The 24,681-nt window shown below is 44.1% G+C and overlaps 1 protein-coding gene across 1 annotated transcript in view; it reads right to left on the reverse strand.

Annotated features, from left to right (window-relative positions):
- The window catches only part of CRISPLD2 (cysteine rich secretory protein LCCL domain containing 2), a 69,403-nt gene that overhangs the window by 39,166 nt on the left and 5,556 nt on the right, over nt 1–24,681 (reverse strand). The window contains exon 2 of the mRNA XM_073605759.1: nt 11,963–12,258. Coding sequence (XP_073461860.1) covers nt 11,963–12,205 — 243 coding nt within the window. The 5' untranslated portion in view covers nt 12,206–12,258. The remainder of the gene's footprint in view (nt 1–11,962; nt 12,259–24,681) is intronic.

Genomic DNA, 24,681 nt, shown 5'->3' on the forward strand with positions numbered 1-24,681 from the left:
TAATCTAAATGAAGTGCAAAAGTTCTTACTAGAAGAGTCCCCAAGAGAGACAAGAAAGTTCTTCAGCATCAACCAGACACCAAAATACCCATTTTGTACAGACATTGGACAACTTAGTGAGTGACATCACTGAGAATGCAGCCTATCCATTCACTAGGGAGTGGTGACATCACTGAGAATACAGCCTATCCATTTACTGGAGCGGTGACATCACTGAGAATGCAGCCTATCCATTCACTAGAGACCGGTGACATCACTGAGAATGCAGCCTATCCATTCACTAGGGAGTGGTGACATCACTGAGAATACAGCCTATCCATTCACTGGAGAGCGGTGACATCACTGAGAATGCAGCCTATCCATTCACTAGAGACCGGTGACATCACTGAGAATGCAGTCTGTCCATTCACTAGAGAGCGGTGACATCACTGAGAATACAGCCTATCCATTCACTGGAGAGCGGTGACATCACTGAGAATGCAGCCTATCCATTCACTAGAGACTGGTGACATCACTTGGAATGCAGCCTATCCATTCACTAGAGACCGGTGACATCACTGAGAATGCAGCCTATCCATTTACTAGAGACTGGTGACATCACTGAGAATGCAGCCTATCCATTCACTGGAGACCGGTGACATCACTGAGAATGCAGCCTATCCAATGGCTTGGTGTAGTGATAACTCCAGGAATGGGTAGGCTGCATTGTCACGGTCAGCCTAGTCCTTATAAATGAAGCATACATTCATAGCTCAGAGGCTTGGCAGGGGCCAGAGTGGATGAGCCCTTCCCCTCCCCATCGGGGGAGACACGTCCCAGCTGGATTAATGTTTCTTCTTTTTCCATCCAGTACACATTACCCCCCCCCCCCCAGCCTATATATATATTTAACGCTGGATTTTGGCCCCGATCCACACACTGATCTCGGAAAAAATATACAGGATGCAGCAGCAGCACACCAGCAGCCTTCGCCCGTCTAAGCGATTACATTTTGGCCCAGCACAGCCCATCCACATCTGGCCTGGGACGGCTTGCGCCAAACCTCTCAGCTACATATGAAACACTATTCCTGCCATAAAGCTCCGCTACAATACGGCAGATTATCTCACCGTCCAGCTCCCGGGATACATTCACACTTGTAGATTCTTCCACTGATAGCTGTGCATTCAGCATTGCTGCTGAACAAGTGCTGAGATTGCAGGGTAAGGCAGACAGAGGGTCCAGAGTGTTCATTATCTCAGCAGATCCTGCCTATGGCTGCCCCTATGTGTGCATACTGACAAATAAGACTATTGAAGCACTGATACAATTATTTAGAATAATGTGATCACATTCACAAACATGGCCCAATACCGTCATTGAATACATAGGTGGAGTTTCCATATCTGAACTTTTAAAGCAGCTAAATACATTCCAGGAGCATCATGACAAAAGGAGTGAAAAGTCTTGGAATGTGTTTTCTGTAGAAAGCAGCCACAGCATGAGAAGAAAAGCCTGTCCCTGTGGCCCTGCCAGCAGGCCGGAGAAAAGGATCCTTGCTGAATGGAAGCAGTGGTTTCACTGCCGAGGTCTGACAGACCCCCTGCTGAGTCAAAGCAAGAGCCCTCCAATAAATTGGTGAACTCTAGCTCTTACTCAGCAAGGGGCGTGTATAACCTCAGCAGAGAGACCACTGCTTCCATACAGGGTGCAAGGGTCACTCTCTGTCTTAAAGCAGTCAGGTACATAGCATTTTTATATAAATATCTCCCTCAGCAAAGGGTTCATCTAAAGAGGAACTGCAGTCTGCTCACATGAATGGTAATAAAAACATCTTTGCCGTTCTGAAGCTTCCCTCCAACCACTCTGCATATTATCTAATATATATTGGGATTCTGTACTTGCCAAATATGCTGCAGAAATCTCCCTTCACTGAGTCTGACTGCAGCCACTTTAACTGTGGGCAGCTGAAGCTGCTGCCTGTTCACTTCCTGGATTTACACAGACACACAGAGGCACACCTCCAGCTCTACAGCCCTCATTGTCCCTCTTATGACTCATCCCCCCACCCTTCCTGGCAAACTCTCAAAATAATATGCAAAGTGGCTGGATGGAAGCTTCAGAATGGCAAAGATGTTTTTATTACAAATTACGTGAGCAGACTGCAGTTCCTCTTGAAGCATAGTAAACACAGTTTACTATGCTTCAGTTATGAGTGAACACAGTGAGTGATCTGTACTGAACACTCATTGTGTTCATTCAAAAAAGAAAAGGGATGATGGGGGGGGGGGGGGGGGGCGCATGGGCAGCAGGGGGAGTCTGTGCCACAGGGGGTGACACACACCCTGTGCGCACACCTATGATCAAAATGTCTTGATGGGTGAGTGTCACTATGAGGGATTATGTACTCCTAGACAGCCTGCATTTACATGGCCATACCTCCCAACTTTTTGCGATGAGAATGAGGGACACCTATTAGCAAAAGTATGTAAACATTGGACACACCCCCCGCCACGCCCCCTTTAAAGGAGAATTACACAAAAAATATGACGAGTTAAACCCACAAGTGCTTTTTTTTACCACTACTATTCCTTTATATTGGCTTTTGAAATTTACAAATGCAGCAATTTAGAAATTGGATGAAAGGAAAACACTTTTTCAAAGATAAACAGTGAATTTAATCTACATCTATATAGATCAGACCAAAATGAGGGACAAATGAGGAGGAAAGAGGGGCAGAGGGACATCACACCTCCCAACATTTTGAGATGGGAATGAGGGACACCTACTAGAAAACGTATGTGGGCATAGGACACGCCCCCTGACACACCCCCTTAAAGGAGAATTAACCAAAAAAAGGTTAATGAAATCCACAAGGCTTTATACTGGCTTTTGAAATTTACAAATGCAGCAATTTAGAATTTGGATGAAAGGTTTAGCGCTGGGAAACACTTTTTGAAAGATAAAAAAGTGCATTTTATAAACAATTATATTAATCAGACCAAAATGAGGGACAAATGAGGAGGAAAGAGGGACTTTGTTCCAGATCAGGGACAGTTAGGAGCTATGTATCTGTGATGCTGAGCCTCCATGATTGAAAGAACTAAAATCTAATCAATGAAAAGGGGCGGGGCCAGGGACAGTCAACTTTTTGGGATGGGAATGAAGGACACCTATCAGCAAAAGTATGCAGGCATAGGACACACCCCCTGCCACTCCCCCTTAAAGGAGAATTGTACAAAAAAAACAAGATTGGTTAAACCTACAAGTGCTTTTTTACCACTACTATTCCTTTATATTGGCTTTTGGGATTTACAAATGCAGCAATTTAGAAATCAGATGAAAGGTTTAGCACTGGAAAACACTTTTTGAAAGATAAAAAGTGCATTTTATATACAACTCTCTAGATCAGACCAAAATGAGGGACAAATGAGGAGGAAAGAGGGACAGAGGGACATTGCTCCAAATCAGGGACAGTCCCTCGAAATCAGGGACAGTTGGGAGCTATGCAGTCAGGCTGAGAAGAACTACATGATGCTGGACGTCCTCCAGCCAGGAAATAAGGTGTCTTAATCTGACTTGCTGCAGCTTCTAATGCACATTGTGAGAAGCTCACAGTGTGCGGTGAAATCAGAGAAAGCCATTTTAGTCCAGGAGAGGAGTCGGTACAACTGTGCAAGACTGAAGGGAAGGCCGGAGGTCAGATGTAAATTTCCCCAGAGCAGTGAATGAAATGTTTATGCGATAAAGAAATCCGTCTCTCCAAATAAAACATCTAAATTAGGGAATCCTCTAAAAAAAAGTCTTTCATTCTCACTTGTACTGAGAAGCTGTAAATGATTTGGGAAGAAGAGTGCCATGTGTTGGCGTTGGCAGAGGGTGGCATGGGCCCGCCGAGTGCTTTTCACGTAGGACGAGTTGAAAGGCTTCGCCCACCCCGGGCCGCCTCGGCCTCTCCTAGAATGATCCCGGAGTCACGTCAGGTCACCTCGGACCAGGAGACGAGGTCCTCAGGCTGTAATTTTGGTGGCAAACATTCTGGCTGCGTCTGCCAGCTCGGCCCCGTCCTGGTACTTTTCCACACTGCTAGAATGAGCTTCAGTCTCACCCCGCTCATACCTCTGCGGGCAGCGCCGTTACCTGCAATAAACTCCCTCTGCTACCACTCATCACCCCCCCCCCCCCACCTCACCTCGTCTGTTCTGGTCACCCGACCAATCAGACGTCAGCAGAAGATTTACATTGAAAGATAGACCCCTATACACTACAATGGACACTCGGGATCAGGGGCAATATTTGTGAAACAAAGTAACTCTAACTTTTGACATTTGAAAAATGTAGCTTACAAGATTCAGGCTTGGTTCACACCGGTGCGCTGCGGGAATGTGCGCAAAATATGCTTTTTGATTGGATTTTAGAATAAATGGACTTTGCTGAATAAAAAAATTCACTGATAGAAATTTGTTTGTTTGAGAAAATTTTTTCCATCCTCCTCCTTCGAATTTTCTCATCACTACGTTGAAAAACAAAAAGACGATTTGACGTCACTAACACTTAGAAAATCAAACGAACGTTCTTCAAATGAAAACATTTTAACTAAATTCTGCTTGTGTATGGCCAGCTTATTATAACTTATATCTGGGGAGCGGTGATGTCACTCATCTATAATATATCTTATATCTGGAAAGCGGTGATGTCACTCCTGTATAATATAACCTATATCTAGAGAGCGGTGATGTCACTCCTGTATAATATAACCTATATTTGGAGAGTGGTGATGTCACTCCTGTATAATATAACCTATATTTGGAGAGTGGTGATGTCACTCCTGTATAATATACCCTATATCTGGAGAGCGATGATGTCACTCCTGTATAATATAACCTATATATAGAGAGCGGTGATGTCACTCCTGTATAATATAACCAATATTTGGAGAGTGGTGATGTCATTCCTATATAATATATCCTATATTTGGAGAGCGATGATGTCACTCCTGTATAATATAACCTATATCTGGAAAGTGGTGATGTCACTCCTGTATAATATAACCTATATTTGGAGAGTAGTGATGTCACTCCTGTATAATATACCCTATATCTGGAGAGCGATGATGTCACTCCTGTATAATATAACCTATATCTAGAGAGCAGTGATGTCACTCCTGTATATTATAGCTTATATCTGGAGAGCAGTGATGTCACTCCTCTAATATATCTTATATCTGGAGAGCGGTGATATCACTCCTGTATAATTTAACTTATATCTGGAGAGCGGTGATGTCACTCCCGTATAACATATCTTATATCTTGAGAGGTGTGATGTCACTCCTGTATATTATATCTGGACTGCGGTGATATAACTCCTCTATAGTATAACCTATATCTGGAGAGTGGTGATGTCACTCCTGTATAATATAACTTATATCTTGAAAGTGGTGATGTCACTCCTGTATATCTTATAGCCAGAGAATGGTGATGTAATTCCTGTATAATAAAACTTATATCTGGAGAGCGGTAATGTCACGCCTGTATAATATACTTTATATCTGGAGAGTAGTGATGTCACTTCTGTATATCCTATATCTGGAGAGTGGTGATGTCACTGCAGTCCATGAATAGTGGTGCCACCCTTTTTATCCCATGCAGCCATGTAGCACAGCCGAATGTTTTGGCAGGAATGACAATTCAGTTGCGTGTTTTGCATTTTTCCGGGGTTGCCCTGCAGGTTAAGTTTATTTTAGCAGTTGGTAGTTTGGCGCGGAGGCGTTTGATCTTCAGAATTGGAAGTGAAATGAGCGACGTGTTTGATTATATCGATTTGTTCTGCTTTATGCACTTTACGGGAAAGTTGACATTTTTAATCATTCAGCCGCCATGATTTAATTATTCACATGAGTGGCATGCTGGGCACACGTGGTGTCAGATTTAAAGGTACACGCCAGCCAAATACGAAGAATGCTGCAAATTAGTGACTAAGGGGGAGGCGGCTTATCTGCCACTACATCTCTTCAGATGCTGCTCTCTCTATTTTGTGAATGTTCTGAGCCAGGAAAATGCACGGCAGAGCGGCCCCTGGTCCTAGCTGAGCCCTCTGTACTTCTCAGGGAGTGAGGTTGCACATTAGAAAGTCATGTGACTAGAGGTAACAGTTATGTCTAGGAGCACTGTGAAAAGTCTACTAAATCTGGTTGCAAGTGATTATATAAAAAAATCTGAATTGCGCAGCTGCAATAAATCGAAATACTCTTATGCCCCGTACACACGGTCGGACATTGATCGGACATTCCGACAACAAAATCCTAGGATTTTTTCCGACGGATGTTGGCTCAAACTTGTCTTGCATACACACGGTCACACAAAGTTGTCGGAAAATCCGATTATTCTGAACGTGGTGACGTACAACATGTACGTCGGGACTATAAACGGGGCAGTGGCCAATAGCTTTCATCTCTTTATTTATTCTGAGCATGCGTGGCACTTTGTGCGTCGGATTTGTGTACACACGATCGGAAATTCCGACAACGGATTTTGTTGTCGGAAAATTTTATATCCTGCTCTCAAACTTTGTGTGTCGGAAAATCAGATGGAAAATGTGTGATGGAGCCTACACACGGTCGGAATTTCCGACAACAAGGTCCTATCACACATTTTCCATCGGAAAATCCGACCGTGTGTGCGGGGCATTAGACCTCATACACACTATTAGATTTTCTGCGGATTTTTGTTTTCAGATTTAGCAAAACCATGTAATATGAGGTCAAACTTTAAAGGGGTTGCAAAGGTAAAAGTTTTTTCACCTTAATGCATTCTATGCATTAAGGTGAAAAAACATCTGACAATACCGCCCCCTCCAGCCCCCCCCACGTTTTACTTACCTGACCCCTCGAAAGTCCCGCGCTCGCTCCCGACATCCTCTTCGCCGCTCAGCCTGGCCGTTGATTGGCTGGAGTGGATGGATTTAAAGCAGCGCAGCCATTGGCTCGCGCTGCTGTCAATCACATCCAATGACGTGGGGCGTGTCGGGGGCGGGGCCGAGTGATACAGTGAGCGGCTATGACCGCCGGCTGTATCACGGGAGCGCGCCCGCAAGCACTAACCACCATGCGAGGGAGCTCGCATGAAAGTGTTGAGTCCTTGCGGGGGGGAGCCTAGATAGCCGCCGAGGGACCCCAGGAGACCAGGTTCAGAGCCACTCTGTGCAAAACAAGCTGCACAGTGGAGGTAAGTATAACATGTTTGTTATTTTAAAAAAAAATAGCTTTAGTGATCCTTTAAGAGTTTTAATTTGTATGCAATCAGGCAGGCCCTTGCACTACATGGTTTTGGTAAATCTGAAGACAAAAATCTGCAGAAAATCTAATAGTGTGTATGGGGCTTTAGAAATCTAGGTAGGATGAGGTCAGTGCAGAGCTTGTCAATTAATGAAGCATGGTGGATGCAGTCGGCGAAGGGCTTTTCAATCAGTGTAGCAAAGAGGATAGGATCAATACAGTGTAGAAGGCAAGTATCAGGACAGTGCTGAGCTTGTCCATCGGTATGGCAGAAATCAGGAGGTCAGCGCAGAGATCATGACTCACTGTAGCAGGTAGGATCAAGTGAGTGCAGAGCTTGTCAGTCACTGGAGTAGGCGATATGAGGTTAGTGCTAAGCTTGTCCATCACTATACTAGGTAATATGAAGTCATTACAGAGCTCATTGATCACTGTTTCAGGAAGGAGCAAATTAGTGCAAAGCTTGTCAGTCAATGAGTAGGGAGTATCAGGTTAGTGCTAAACTTGTCCATCACAATAGTAGGGAATATGAGGTTAGTGCTAAACTTGTCCATCTCAATAGTAGGGAATATGAGGTTAGTGCTAAACTTGTCCATCACAATAGAAGGGAATATGAGGTTAGTGCTAAGCTTGTCCATCACAAGGATCAGATCAGTGCAGAGCTTGTCTATCAGTGTAGTAGGGAGTATAAGGTCAGTGCTAAGCTAGTCCATTAGTATAGCAGTTATCAAAGGTAAATGCAGAGCTCATCACTCAATGTATCAGGGAGGATCAGATCAGTGCAGAGCTTGTCCTTCAGTGTAGTAAGGAGCATGATATTGGTGATAAGCTTGTTCACCATTATGGTAGGAAATATGAGGTCAGTGCACAGCTAATCAATCAGTGTAGCAGGGAGGATTAGACTAGTGCAGAGCTTGTCAGTCAGGGAGGGTGATAAGGGATATGAGGTTAGTGCTAAGCTTGTCCATCAGTATAACAGGAAACATTAGGTCAGTGCAGAGCTCATCCCTCAGTGTAGCAGTGAGGATCAGATCAGTGCAGAGTTTGTTAGTCGGTGTAATAGGGAGTATGATGTGAGTGCAGAGCTCATCACCCAATGTAGCAGGCAGATTTAGGACAGTGCAAAGCTTGTCCATCATTATAGTAGACAATATTTGTTCAGAGCAAAGCTCATCAATCAGTGAAGAAGGATCAGGTCAGTGCAGAGCTTGTCAATCATGTAGCAGTGAATATGAGGATAATGCTGAACTTGTCCATCCTTATATCAGGATCCATGAGTTCAGTGCAGAGCTCAATAATCAGTGCAACAGGGAGGATCAGATCAGTGCAGAGTTTGTCAGAGTAGTAAGGAGTATGAGCTTAGTGATAAGCTTGTCCATCAGTATAGTAGGGAAATTGAGGTCAGTGCAGAGCTCATCACTCAGAGTAGCAGGGAAGATCAGAACAGTGCAGAGCTTGTCAGTCAGTGTAGTAGGGAGTATGAGGTTAGTGCAAAGCTTGTCCATTGGTATAGTGGGGAATATGAAATTAGTGCAGGGCTCATCCCTCAGTGTAGCAGGGAGGATCAAATTAGTTCACAGCTTGCTTGACAATCAATGAAGCAGGGAGTATGAGGATAGCGCTGAGGTTGTCCATCAGTATGGCTGGAAACATGAAATCAGTGTAGAGCTTATCAATCAGTGCAGCAGGAAGGATCAGATCAGTGCAGAGCTTGTCAGTCAGTGTTGTAGGGAGTATGAGGTTAGTGCTAAGCTTGTCCATCGAAATAGCAGGGAACGCGAGTTCAGTGCAGGGATCATCAATCAGTGTAGCAGGAGGCATTGGATCAGTGCAGAGCTTGTCAACCAGTACAGCAAACATGTCAGGGAGAAGAGCTTTTTAGGAGGTTTGCTTAAAATAAATCAAACAAATTCAATGCAATGAAAAGCACCATTCATAATGCTGATATTCAGCTGGCAGAATGATTAAAGCAACATAAAATAATTCCAGAAAAGGAGTATATTGGGGACCGATTCAGATGCCAGTTGAGGTTGTCCAAAAAATGGTTTATCCTTTATCCTTTATACTGTATATCCTCACTGTTCACTAATAGATTAAACCTCTCCATATTTACCCCTGAATGTTACTAATATTTTATTACACAGCCCAACTTGTTACTTGTCTTTTGTGGTTCATTAATAGTCAAAGGATCCCGCCCTTCCTAAATTTGTTCTTCCTAACCTTCTGCTTAAAGAAAAGCTTCTGTTTTCCCCCGCAAGAAAAGTTCATTCAGCAGAGGACAAATATAAAACGCTGCCGGCTCTAATGGCCGCGAGCAAACAGTATGTCATCTCTGAGCTTTCATATCCCGCGCCAAGCCAAATACTCTGCTCAGCTGTCTTTTCTGGGCCCAGGAGCCCTCGCTCAGGATTTTGGCCCCGCTCCGGGCTCTGCTGGGACCTCGGTTACCAGAATAGATCCTGTTCAGTGTCGCACAGAAGAGCCTCTTTTCAGCAGATTCAGCTAAACGGGAGCTAAACATCTGGGTTCCTGGGCCCAAGGAGAACCATCTGGATGCTGATCTGTCAAAGTCTTGCTTTCTTTAGAAAAGGAGACTTATGGCTAAGATGCGGAGGAAGATATCTGTGCAGCTTCAGCTGATTCTGGAACTACAGTTCATTTCACACTTTTCCGAAATATTTAAAGAATATTTTCTAAAAGAGCCTTTTGGAGTTGAGTTGGTGTCCCACAGGTCATCAAATTTGTAGACTCCAAAATGAGCTTCTTGACTTGTTTGCTGTGGAGATCCTTCAAAAGCTTTCCTTTTAGTTTTGGATTGAATAGTGAGTGAGTTGTCGTTTTTATTAAATTTCTGTTTGAGTCCAAACTGTAAAGATTTTTTTACCTTAAAGCGGAGCTTCACACCTATGGCCCTACTGCTAGCTAATACCCCTGTCTTTAATGTTTGGACATTTTATTTATTTATTTATTTTTTTACATTTTATGCTTTAGTACCTTTTTTTTTCCCCACCACTTTCGGTCACGTGTCACCATGGGCAGGTACATATTCTTCGGTCTTCCATTCACTCCTGAGATATCAGCGTCATCAATCCCAGGAGTCAACGGGCATCCTCCGCTTCTGGCATTGCGTTATTTCAAAACCAGAAATGCCAGGTGGAGTTAGGCCTTGCACTTGTTTCTATAACAACAAGGCGGGAACGTCCATCGCCAGAGCCGCCATTGCTACAGCAACCTGTGGTCAACACTGTGCACGGGGAATGTCACTGATGTGCATGCGCTGGATTGAGTGGTGCATGCTGGATAAACCAGCTACACTAAATTCCGGAAAATCACTGATGCCGGCTTCGGATGCCCTCACCTAAGATGGCCTAAGATGACCTGATTTGGCAAGTAAGCACTTGATGGACTATATTATTAATATCCAAATTTTAATAAGCATTTTTAAAACTGCACAGGGATGTTTTGATTTAATTTTTCAGTAGCAGACTGTAGCTCCTCTTTAAAGTGTAGGTAAACCCCCCCTATCGTTTTCAGCCAAGGAAGCTGCCATCTTGGCCTCTGTTTAATCTACAACTGCGATGATGCTGCACATGTGATCAGTTATGACACCAGCCATTGGGTGGTTTGACAGTTTGGTTGAGAGCACAACCAATGGGAGTGTTACATTTCCGCCACATGCCGGAAATTGAACTGTTTTATGGATGGGTTTACTTCCGCTTTAAATCCTGATGGCTGAGACCAGGATTGAACATGAAAGGAAATATCCAACACAGACTGCATTAAAGACCTGGTAGAGGTTCTAAGAAACCTTCTTCACTCAACCCAAACCGTAAAAAAAGATATTTTGCCAAAATGTCTACGTTAAGGCAACACCCAAACAAACAATTGTTTAAAAAAAACAAGCCTCAATAGTAAATTAAGTAAAATATGCACATTGCAAACATCTTTATCTTAATTATTGTCCAGAAGACAAATGTTTAGCTAAAAGAACCTGGACTATACAGGTGGGGATCAAGAAGTTCGATTTACATTCACGTTCTCAGTTTCTCTTGTTTCCCAATTTAATATTCTGCTTAACCATATTTTTAATTGCTACATATGTAATACTAGATCTGCCATGGTGAGGAAAGGTTGAGGTCAAGTGGAGATGACTCAAGTACAAGGTTTACATTTTCAAAAGTTCAAAAACAAATATTTTTGGAAAATGTTTGAGCGCTAAACCAATTTTTTAGCAGCTAAAAGCTGACATCCGAGGTCCCAATCATCCAAAATGTGGACACAGGTGGTTTGATCACTTTTAGACATTTTGGTATCTAAGAGGACACAAAAAGTGGAGGTTCCTTCATCATCAACTGAAAAAAGACAACTTTTCAGAGTTAAGGTGGTTTACAGGGATTCATTGTTGCTCTAGCCTATTTAGGAAGCTCCTAACATGGACTTTGTCAAACGGTTGCCCCTTCGAACATGCACTTTCAGCAAAATCCAAGTTGGAGATAAAGCTAAACAAAATAGTCCTAAATCCCCAACACCAAATAAAGGCCTGGTCAATGAAATAAATCAAACTCCAAAAAAGTAAAAAAAATTCACACACATTTTATCACAGTTGTCTTAGCATAACAATGCCACTGGACTCTGGACAGCAAGCTCAAACCTACAGCTATGGCTATAACTATTCACGTTTTAGAATTTTTATCAGATCAGACAACTCACCATGAACTCCATGTTGGAGGCCGATGGGTGAACCTGCCCTCGTAGCTTGTTGTGTAGTTGTAGGATCTCCTCTTTATCCGACCTGGAGATGGCCCTTTTGCTCCGGGAATGAGGAGTGTCGCTGTTACTGTATTTGCCTAAAAAGTTCTCCAAAAAGGTGTTGTTGGGCAGGAATAGGCCATGGCACTGATCCACAAGGAGAAGAATGCTCAGCGGCAGGAACCACGAGTGCGATAAGCTCATGTTTGGAAAATTGGATGCTGGAGGTGCACTGGGATGTTATACACTGTTCAGTTCTAAAAACAGAAAAAGAAGATATTGAAATTAATATAGGAATTGTGGATCAAGTCAACAGCTCTAGAAAACCAGAAAACAGAACAGGTGAAATATATACAGGTACATAATCACAGAGTAGGTGATATATTTACAAATTTACAAAATATATACAGGTACATAATCTTCGTTCTCCCGTTCACTCCTGGGATATCAGCGCCATCAATCCCAGGAGTCAACGGGCATCCTCCGCTTCTGGCATCGTGTTATTTCAAAACCAGAAATTACATAATGCCAGGTGTTCAGTTCTAAAAACAGAAAAAGAAGATATTGAAATTAGTATAGGAAATGTGGATCAAGTCGACAGCTCTAGAAAACCAGAACAGGTGAAATATATACTGTATGTAGGACCAACACTACTTGCCAAAATATATGTAAAGAAATGCGCATACTCCTCCACTCCACCCCACCACCAAACTGCTGCTGTTCTATATCAATGCTTTCAGAGCCTGTAATTCCCCCAGAAGTATGTGCCATAGCCCTGCCCCCCGCTGGCTCTGGACCACTAGTGAACACCACCAAGTTTTCCTTACCCTGAGCTGTTTGATTTCAACTTTCAGCCTTTGCTTGGCAATACAACAGCAGGTAAATTCAACAATTATATAACTGTAGCTTCTAGCAGTGGTATCCATCCCTGTTGTATTTTGGTTCTGGGCTCATCAACAAATCCCAAATCCAGAGAACTGAGATCCAGAGCACATGCTCTCTTATGTGGGATAAAACCACTCAGATTTAGTATGGCAGAAGTGTCTCAAGGGGAGTCCCCTCTTCATCAGAGCCCAAGGCTCTTAACATTTAATACTTAAAGTGATTGTAAAGGAATTTTTTTTAATAACAAACATGTCTATACTTACCTGCTCTATGCAATGGAACTGCACATGAACCTCCTCTTTTTGCCCCCCCCTGCTGGCGCTCCTGGCCCCCCCCCCTCTGTCCAGTGCCCCCATGGGAAGCCGCTTCCCATGGGGGCACTCATGCGTGCTCACACCTGCCATTGGCTTTTATTGACAGCAGTGCCCCAGCAAAGCCAGTGAGACCCGGAAGTGAGGGAGAGAAGATCTGCAGAAGTGCACAGCGCTGGATCGAATGAGGGCTCAGGTAAGTAAAAGGGGGGGGGGTGAGAGGGGATGCTGACATCTAAAAATTTTTACCTTAATGCAAGGAGTGTATTAAGGTAAAAAATGTTTAGGTTTTACGACTACTTTATTAACACTTAATCAGAGTGTCCCAGCCATATATTCCGGGCTCCGCTTGCCCACCTGCGGGCCGGGACCATCATGGTAGGTGCTGGTGGGTGGAGGGGAGGGAGAAAAGCGGACATACCTCCGCTCTCCTCCCCTGCTTGCTGTGACCCAGAAAGTGACGTGTATGACGTCACTTCTGGGTCACCCTGTCACGGGTCATTTAGACCCTGCATGTCTCATTAAAGAGAACCTGTCACCTAAAAATCATCACATAGGGGACTTGGGGGGGGGGGGTAAACTTTTTTTTTGCAAAAAAAAAAAAAAAAAACTACACCCAAGCACAAACATTTTTTTTGAGGCCCCTATCCCCACATATATGCACGTACAAACGTAAATACATGTGTTCGGACCCATGTTACATATCAGGTTAGGTTTAAGTGTTGTGGTCCGGCTACAGTGTAGTATTAAGTGTTAAGGTTTAATTTATGGGTTATAGGTTAAGTGTTGAAGGGAGGGGATTGAATGTCAAAGGCTCATGGTAAGGCATGGGTGTTGATTTACTAAAGGCAAATAAACTGTGCACTTTGCAAGTGCAGTTGCTACACAGCTTAGTAAATGGGGCGAAGCGCCACTTTGCAAAGCATACCCAATCACATGCAAGAAAACAAAAAAACATTTTTTGCTTGCACATGACTGGAGTTTGCATGTTCTCTCTGTGCCTGTGCGGGTTTCCTCCCGGTATTCCGGTTTCCTCCCACACTCCAAAGACATGTTGGCAGGTTAATTTCCTGCTGTATAAATTGGCCCTAGTATGTGAATGTGAGCCTTAGGGGTTGATTTTCGAAAGGCGATTAGACTGTGCACTCTGCAAGTGCAGTTGCTTCAGAATTTAGTAAAAGAGGTAAAGCTTCACTTTGCATAGAATAACCAATCACATGCAAGGAAAATAAAAAAACAGCATTTTTGCTTGCACATGATTGGATGATAGAAGTCAGCAGTGTTTCTGCACATTTACTAAGCTCTGGAGCAACTGCACTTGCAGAGTGCAGTCTATTTGCTTTTAGTAAATCAACCCCATGGCTTCATGTTAGAATTGGAGGGGGGGGGGGGGTTGTTATATATGAAGGGACCAGTTACATTTCAAGTGTTGGGAAAGATATAATGTTAAGGCAGCCTTTCTGAACTAGGGTTCCTCCAGAGGTTGCTAAGGGTTCCTTGAGCACTGAGCAACGTCTGCATCTCAGATGAGTAGCCACTATGAACTTTTTAGTTATCTGTGGAGGAAGGGGGGGCGGGGGGATCTTCTCAATGACCACAAATGTAAGCAGCATTCTTTTAAGTGGCCATCACACTAATGTACTGTGAACTTTTGACATAGAAATTATTAGTAGGGGTTCCTCTAGCCTGGAAAGTTATTTCAAGGGTTTGTTAAGGGCTTGTTTGAAAGGTTTAGGACACAAAACTAACAGCCCCAGTTGTGTCTTATTTGTAATTTATTGATAAACCAAAGTGAATCAGTGGTATTAAATGGTGGAAGAATTACTTTTCTAAACTACGATAGCTGTAAAAACTAACAGTTGCCAACGGTAGAGAGAGACACTTGATATGTCGCTCACGGAAAGTGAGGATAAACCTCCTACAACATATCCGAGATGTGTGGACGGCAGCAGGTTTAGCTATATCGGTGTCAGGATACAGGAAGCCTGAGGAGAGGAGGTACGTGGTGTACACCGGTTGATCTGGCCTCTCAGAGGTTTATATAACAGATCAGAGTTGCATGAAGAAGAAATGACTTTTTGTGGATCTCCAAACCGCAGATGACGCACAGCGAGATGTTCCAACCAAAAGCTTTGATACATAGACAAACGCTAGCCAAATATTTACAGAATTACTCACTGCTGCCCTGAGAGAGGATCGCTCTGCTGCTTGGTACTAGAGATAGAAAAATAGATAGATAGATAGATAGATAGATAGATAGATAGATAGATAGATAGATAGATAGATAGATAGATAGATAGATAGATAGATAGATAGATAGATAGATAGATAGATAGTTGGGGTGATTATAATCATGCGGTAGATGCTTTTTCTCAATAAGTTGCACCAGTCCAAAACTGTATTATAGTGCATGACAGCCATTTTTTTATTAAACTAAACGGCAAGTTCACATAAACATCAGTTCCCCACGCAGAGGTTTCCACCATCAACATGAATAGTCAACTGAAAATGCTGAGCCACCTGGGTCCCTTATCAGCAGCCTCACTGCTCTTCTTAGCAGTCCCTCTAACTGCATTGCCCAGCTTTCCTGGTTCACTTGGCTTTCTTAGCCTTTAGACCCAGCATCCTGCTACATAGCCCATTTCTGGCCTCTGGATAGGGGTTTTACTGACACCCTGATAGAAGCTGACCTAACTCCCAAAACCAGACCTCCCATCACCTGGCTACTGGCTGGGGCACCTCTGTTCGCTGGTTGAGACCTTCTGTCCCCCAACTCCTGGCTGTGGCACCTCTGACCCCTGGGTGAGACCTTTTGTCCCCCGACTCCTGGCTGGGGCTCCTCTGACCCCTGGGAGAGACCTTCTGTCCCCCGACTCCTGGCTGGGGCACCTCTGACCGCTGGGTGAGACCTTTTGTCCCTGACTCCTGGCTGGGGCTCCTCTGACCCCTGGGTGAGACCTTCTGTCCCCCGACTCCTGGCTGGGGCACCTCTGACCGCTGGGTGAGACCTTTTGTCCCTGACTCCTGGTTGGGGCTCCTCTGTCTCTTGGGTGAGACCTTCTGTCTCCAACATGGGAGCTGTCCCTAACTGGGTGCCCTGAGCTACAGTATACTCAGGCTTGAGTATATAACGACCCTGCACACCTGTGTACTCATACAGGCTGAAGGCATGCAGTAAAATCTGGACACAGGATTGGAGGTGCAGTCCCACCCAAGACACTTTGGAACCTTCAAGCTCCAGGCCCCAATCCAGGTTCACTAATTCCAGAGAAAGCCCAAAACACAGCTTTCTCTGCTCAGAAATGATAGTCTGGAACTTCGCATTAACCCTTAATGTGAATCCTGTGTCCTTTTTCGCCTAAAATTTCACAGTGGCAGGGCCTTGCACTATCACAATATTTAGAGAGACTGATGGAGTTATTTCCCCATAAGAAAATATGTGGACAGGAGTGTCCTTCTCAGGGCTTTTTTTCAGCGGGAACGTGGGGGAACGCAGTTCTGGCACCTCCAGCACTGAATGTATTCTATGGCAAATTGTGCTGGAGAGTCAATTGATGCTGACTGCTGGGGGATCTATTGTCACTGGGGATCTATTCTTTGTGGGGGTCTATTGTTGCTGGGGTGGTATTTTTTTTTGCGGGGCATCTATTGTTGCTGGGGGGAGGTCTGTCGTTGTGTGCAGGGGAGTCTATTGTTGCTGTGGTGGGGTCTGTTGCTGCTTGGGTGGGGTCTATCAAATTCCATACAATTTAGTAGCACAAAATGATACTTGGTTCTGTATTCTCTAAAAAGGGTGGTACTGGGAGGTGGGTAGGGGGTGGAGCCAAGAGACAGTGTTTGGAGGTGGGTAGGGGGGCAGAGACGAAGGGTGACTCATAGGGGGTGAGTTACTTCCTATTCTCTGAGAAAAAAAGCCCTGGTCCTTCTTCTATACATAAACATTACAATCTGAGTGTGTATGTATGGTTACAGAAACATATTTTGTGGAAAGTCACCCTTCTGACTTGTAAAGACTTTTCTAAGTTTTTTAGCAAAATTCTGTGCCCTAAAAAAGGCAGTCATAGGGCACAGGGCTAGTCACCAGTATTGCCTGTGGTCTCCAAGCAGCGGATCTTTTCCCCATCGCTGACTTATCACGCCTTGTTCTGCACTTTATATGAAAGCCGCCATCTTGGTAAAGGCAAGGCTTTGCTTCCCCATATCAGAGTTACCCCCTTGATGACTGGTGATCTGATGACTAGTGATAGAGGTGGAAGAATCCACAGATCCACAGAACAGATGAAGCAAATGTAGGGAGATACTTGCACTGCAGGTCCTCAGGTACAGCTTCCTCCCCAGCAAGGAGACCAGTTATCAGCACAGTAGTGACAACATCAAATCGCACCCCAAATTCCCAGAGACTAGCATTCAGAGACAGCAGTGCCTTAGATCTTACCCTGAAGATATACAACTATGAGGCTACAGAACAGGAGTGCCTACATACACTCACATATCAGGAAATGCACTGCTAATTTTTAGGAGGAATTTCAGGCAAATCTCCACTTTTTCAGTTTAGTTCCACTTTAATTATTTATTCCACCCTTTATTCCACCCCACAATTGGGTGTAATAATTTCACAACTCCCCAGCTCTGACATTGGCTGTGTTTAGTGATCAGATTCTGATCAGGCTGGAATTTGTCTGCAAGGAGAAATGTAGGATTTAGAGATTTCTGGATTCCCTATGGAGGGATCACACAGGTGGTCTGCAGGAAGGGGAGATGTCCACTATTAATGAGATTGGATGCCCCTCACACACAGCTGCTGCGTTCCCTCCTCGCTCAGCCAGAGCTTGGCTTGTCAAGGTTATAAATATGTAAACAGTGATTTTCCCATCAGACTCCACCGGAAATGTTCCAAGGGGAAAAGGGGAACATTCCAAAAGTATCAGCAGACTTAACCCTTTGCACTGCTTGACTGGCCTGCAAAGATAATTATGCAGCGCCATACCTGCCATGTAGGCACATGTTCTCTCCGTGAGACAAGGCCAGACTCATTGCATTCACTTTTTGGATGATGCAAATGTACATCCCTCAGGCCAGTAAGCTGGCAAAAAAAATGTAATTAAACGTAATACTTCAATAAATATAATATAAGATAATATAATATATAATAATATAATAGATGTCTCCCTTGCATTTATTTGTACATGGGAAAGCAATACAAGGTCTGTTTATACAGTGTGGTCTGTACGTTAGTTTATAGGAGCAACCTTATCCCATTCTATTGTATCCATATATTTCAATATTTTTTTATATACAATTACAAGGGAACGTAGGCATTATAACTTCCTATTTTGACTGCAATTCTGCAACATTTACTGTGAGTGCTCCATGTATACAGCAGAGCCTAGATCTCAATGGTCAGCTCTGACCAGCTACCTAAAGCACTGCCTGGCCTAAAAGGCCTTATGCAATCCGCCATAGCCCCCACCTGCACAAGGGACAGAAAGACTACAGCCAGCTCCTCCTGCATACAGGTCCACTCCGCCCTGCCTCCTGCCCTGTCCAGGGCCTATGTGCGCTGGTGCATCCACATAGGTGTGGGGTGCTTAGTTCTCATACCCCAAATGTGTGTGCCCCTCCCTATCTGGCTTATCTATGGGCTCTACCTAAAAGGGGCCTAACACCTGGTGTCCCTACGTGCTGTAACTGACACTATTCTGGTACAGAGCCACCCAGTGGCAAAGTAGCTAACTGCCCCCTGCCTACATATGGTCAGGTCCAGTACTACTAGTCTGGGCAAAATACTTCCCTACAGTCACCATCTGGATTCAAGTCTGGCAAGAACAGGCAAGGGCTGGTTGCTGTGAGGCAACACGGATGGTTCTTTTTTCAGGTCACAGACATCCTGTGCTGTATGGTGGTATCCTATATGTTCGGTCGGATTTAGTTAATGTGTTTCTGGTGGAAAGGAGACAATGAAAGCAGCTGTTTCGGGGGAATATATTCACTGTCATGCGATGAATCACACAGACTATAACATGCTCCAGATCGCAGCAGAGGCTCTTTACCAGCACTCCAACCGCAGCCTGAAAATGAACTCATCATTATACCTAGCTCCCAGTATTGTTTCCAGGATTGTTCCCCTACACCCACAAAGTTCACATTATTCCATGGGACTTAGAAGTCATTAAAGGGGGACTACACTCACTCAGGAAAAGTGTTGCAACTAAACTAATTTAGCAGACAACCCCAGCCTGCTGAGTGTCACAAATTTTCACATGGGGTTCACCTTTTGTACATTTGACTGTATTTACCCCTATCATTTGAATAATCCAGACATTGGGAAGGTTTATTTCCATCCTCTGCAATTCTTAGAGACTGGATACACTGCACAAAATCATGTGACCAAAGCCCTTATTTCCATCCTGAAGCACTGTGAAAGGCCTGCTGAATCTGCTGCTGCATGACAATTCATATTCATGCTACATTAAGTGGACTGAGAGACTGTAGCATGGCTGCAGTGTTCACTGGGTAGCGTTTGCAGTTGCTGCATTGGTGGAGATACGTTGATGATATATGTGAGAAACATCAGCTGATCTATTAGCATCTGATATCAAACTTTGTTTTTAAGCATGCTTTGCAGCTATATGTGTCCAAGGAGTCAGCCATAGCTGGCCGTTACCCGGGTTTTTTTATCAGAGAATAGGTGCAGGTACTCCCCCCTTCCGAGTCACCCTTGTCTACCCCCTACCTCCAAGCACGTCCCTTGGTTCCACCCCCCTACCCACCTACCAGTACCACCCCTTTTAGAGAATATAATACCAAGTATTATTTTGTGGTATGGAACTTGTTAATCATAACATGAAAAGCAACAAATTAGATCCCCTACACCCGGCAGCAATAGACATCCCCCTCTTCTCCAGTAACAATAGATACCTCCAGCAACAATAGATCCCCCAACAATAAACCCCTCAGAAACAATAAATTCCCCGCAACAAAATACCCCCAGAAACAATAAACCCCCACAAGCAACAATAGATCCCCCTGCAGCCAACATCAATAGACCCTTCAGCAGCCAGCAACAATAGACACCTTCCTCAAGAGTAAATGTCTCTCAGCAACAAGTGTTCCTCCAGCAGTATAAGACCCCCCAGCAATAATGGTTCCCCCACCAGTAACACTTGACCTTCCAGCAGCCAGGATCAATGGACCCTCCAGCACACCCCAGCACCCCTTGCCATTACATACATTCAGTGCTGGAGGTGCCAGAACTGCATTCCCCCACTTTCCCGCTGAAAAATAGCCCTGGTTGTTACATATGCAGCCTTTGTTTCATTCTAAGTAGTTTAGCACAGTGACAGTGCTGTAGACTAGGTTCACACCTGTGCATTTCTCTTCTTTGTGTCTTGAAAAAAATACAAGTGCATTTTTTGATACAATGATATGCATTTTTGTCCCCAGAAACTTCAACTGGAGTTGTAGCAGGGTGACCCCTGTGCTACTCTGTAAAATGGTGGTTTGTGCCAGATTTTGTGGGAACCAAGCACACTGATGGCACGGGTGTGTGCTGGCTTCATATGAGAGCCAGAGATAGAGCTGAGAGCCCCACCCTCCCCAGGGAGTCAGTGTGCGATGGGGTCCGCGAGAGGTGCTGGTGAGCACCATGGTGTCCAGGTCCAAACAGAGCAAGGCCCGAGCCTAAGAGAAAAGCCATGAGGGTCAAGAGTAGCAAGGAAGCTGTAAGGAAGACGCAGAGCTGAGGTGCAGCATCTGTTCATAAACACTGGGACGTGTTGCATGGTCAAGAGGACCAAAAAGGTGCTACAATTCAAGAGGGACACTGAAGAGGTACTTGGAGCAGTAAAGCTGCCACAAGAGAGCCAGGAGGCTGAATGTTATGTTTTGCAGTGATGGTGAGAAGTTTGATGTTCGTCTAAATAAAAGTGGGCAGGAAAGCCCTGAAAACTCAATGTTTTGGTGCTACTATTGAGCTAAGAAACCCCCAAAGTGTCACAGAGTGCATAGAAAACCCATTAAAAAAGCATTAAAAACACAGGAAAGTGTAGACTCACAAGTCTGAACCTAGCAGAATTAGGAGGAGTTTGTTATCACAAGGGTGGACATTCTTCCAGTGGGTGGGCCCTATTAACTTGCTTGAATAAGAGGGAAGAATTTAAAATAATGTATGGGATCTACCAACATTGTGACCCATGCAAAGACTGGCTACTGCCCGTCTATTGGAAGCCTGAGAGCTATTAAGGATAACATCCAGTAGGCTCTTTACAAAAGTCCTGATTCATATTGTTCCCCCTAAAATGAGTGGTATTGCTTTGCCACTTTCCTTCCTCTCCATGGTCTAAACCAGTTGGCTGAGTGGATTATGCAGTTTATGGTGCAATCAGAAGTACTTGCAGATCTCCTGCCCTAAAGGTGAATGGACCCAGCCTGCCTGTCTGACTGCCCTTCCAAAGCCAGCCACCCTACTGTACCCTTCCTTCACTTAATGTCTGCCAGTCCCCTTTGACTTACCAAAATAAATGCCCTCCTCTACGGCTAGTAGTTTTTTATTATCAGTTGCAAACCACAGAGTCAAAGTGATTGTAGTGAAATATGGAGCTCCCTCTAGTGGCTAATCCTTAAATATGTATATTTAATACAAGAATGCAACTATGGAAAAAAATACAACAGCTGCAAACAAAATGTAAAAAAATAATAGCTCAAAATATACAGGGCATACAGTTTCACTTTAAATAATAGAAGTTGTGTGAGATAGAGCTAAAAAGTTTACACACTGGTTGGTTGCAGAAGCATGTATTTATTTGAGTATCTCCCAGAGCACATTCCACCCTGCTGTCAAATGCCCACAGCAGATATTAAAATGACCAAGCGTCTCAGCATCTCAGCTGTTGAGTGCGAAAAGCGATTTGCGATATGGTACGTCAGAGGGCTTCAAGCCACATTTATATCCATGCATTGTAAAATGCATTAAACACACCACCCAGTAAACATATGTGCTGTGTTGAAGTGCAACGGGGGGAAAAAAAGAGTTGGGTCCATAGATGCTGTGGCAGGTCGAGCCTGTGCCAGTGCTTAAAATGGCAGTCTAGGCCAGATTTTGCAGGAAACAGCCACACTAATGATGCAGGTGTGTTCTGCATTTATATTAGAGCCAGAGATAGAGCTCAGGATGTCACCCTGTGAACATTGCTGTGAAGAGCACATTGCTCCATACTGTCCAGGTCGAGACAGACAAAGGCACAAGCCTGTGAGGATGTAGCATCTGGGAGCTGTAGGAAAAACAGTCAAGCTACCAAAGGTACATTGTTTTGTGCACAAGCACTGAGACTGTGTGTTTGATGGTCTGGAGGACCAAGGCCTAAGCGGTAAAGCTGCAAAGAAAGAGCCACGAGGCTGAATATTCTATGTTAATCGCATTGATGGTAAGTACCCTTGCGTGGGAAGATATCCATGTGAACTTGTGTGTTTCTTTTTGCTTTGTTGTAAATAAAAGTGGCCAGAAAAAGCCCTAAAACGTACTTCTGGCATGGAGTAAACTCATTGTTTGTCACAATGCACATTAAAGAGTAACTCCACTTTTGTCCCCTCTGGGTGATCTATGTACATTGCAGGGATTCCTACCTTTAGTTATTCTGAAGAAATAGCTGTTTGTCCATGTCCATGTGTTAATCTGTATGGAAGTGGTTTTGTAATTATCAATCAACTGCTGCATCTGCAATGCTCTAACGAGGAAAGTGGTAGGATCTGCACATCTTTAGATATGATTTCTCTTTGAGAGTATCTCACCAAAAATGACATTTTTGTTGCAGGGGATGCTCAAAATCTGATTAGTATTTTCGTGCAGACTTCTGGGAAAATCAGTGAACCCATTACACAAGCAGGAAATTATATATTTGGGGGGGTGTTCTGTACACCATCTGTGTACAGGACGCCTGTATGTGGTACATATTGCATTTCACAGAAAATTACAGAGCTGCAGATTAAAAAGGAAAAAGTAATTTCAAATAACATTCAATGACAATATGACTTGTGTCGCAATTGTATACGCTATTTTATAATTTTTTTTCTAGTTTTTATTCCCAGAAACGTTGAGTTACCCTTTAAGGACTGATAGGAAATGAGTTGGTAGAGATAACAGTGCAAAGCAACATATAAACAGTGGCATAGGTTGGAGTTTATACTGAGGCCCTGCGATCTGAGGTGCTAAAAAGGCAGGGGAGCCACTGAGGACAAAGGGGTTAGCAGGAAAAATTCATTTTAAAAGTTCATTCCCTGCACTGTTGCTCTTCCCTGACACCTCCTGTCCACAGCACTGCTACCGGCTAACGCGTTTCGAAGGTAGCACCTTCTTCTTCAGAGCCTATGAAGAAGAAAGTGCTACCTTCGAAACGCGTTAGCCGGCAGCGATCTGCACGTCTTCCCCATAGGATTTGGAGACTGCCATCAGTGGATTGATCACCACCAACTTAAAAGATCGTTTTAGCATGATTTTCATCTACCTTTGTGAGTAGTAGTCTTTTGTTTACGTTTTAATAAACTTTTTAAGGATGCACTAGGCCGGTGCGCCCTCTCTCTTTTGTTTTTCGTTTGCTTGTTAGGATATCCCTATCCTTGAGGGCAGCAAAGCCGAAAGCTATCGTCCATCTTGAACTTTGAACTGTCGGGCCTACACATTTATGCGCAAGAGTGTTTGTTGTATTGGCCACAGCACTGCTTCCTGGTAATGTACTGACTAGGCTGACGGCTCTCCTGTTACCTTGGTTTAGAGCAGAGGTCTCCAAACTTTCTAAGCAAACTTTACTGTCCTTCAGGCTTTAGGAAGGCTGGACTGTGGCCATTGGAAGTAAAAAAATGCTGGGCATCAGTACCCCATCATTGGTGTCAGTGGGAGGAATAGTGCCCCATCGTTGGTGTCAGTGAGAGGAATAGTGCCCCATCGTTGGTGTCAGTGAGAGGAATAGTGCCCCATCGTTGGTGTCAGTGAGAGGAATAGTGCCCCATCCTTGGTGTCAGTGGGAGGAATAGTGCCCCATCCTTGGTGTCAGTGAGAGGAATAGTGCCCCATCATTGGTGTCAGTGAGAGGAATAGTGCCCCATCATTGGTGTCAGTTGGTGGAATAGTGTCCCAATGGCCAGATAAAGGCAAGCAAAGGGCCACACCAGGCCCCCGGGCTGCAGTTTGGAGACCACATACTTTATATTAAGATCAATGACAGTAGGGAGGTTTTCAAGGGGGCCCTTTAAAATTTGTTATGGGGCCCCATGGTCTGTAGGTACACCCCATGTAAAGCCCAGATAAAACCTTTTCTTTGTGAATAGCACAACCTCCAATAAAATATCTGCCATGCATAACAGAAAAACAATATCAAATCTTTATACTAATACAGATTTCAGAATAGTAAGCTGAATAAACATCTCTGTAGTTGTATGTGCTGCAAATGGAAGAGCGTCCCGCTGTGTGATCAGTTTACTGACTTGGCTGGG

Source organism: Aquarana catesbeiana, linkage group LG11 (genome assembly GCF_042186555.1).
Source record: "Aquarana catesbeiana isolate 2022-GZ linkage group LG11, ASM4218655v1, whole genome shotgun sequence".
NCBI classification, from domain to species: domain Eukaryota; kingdom Metazoa; phylum Chordata; class Amphibia; order Anura; family Ranidae; genus Aquarana; species Aquarana catesbeiana.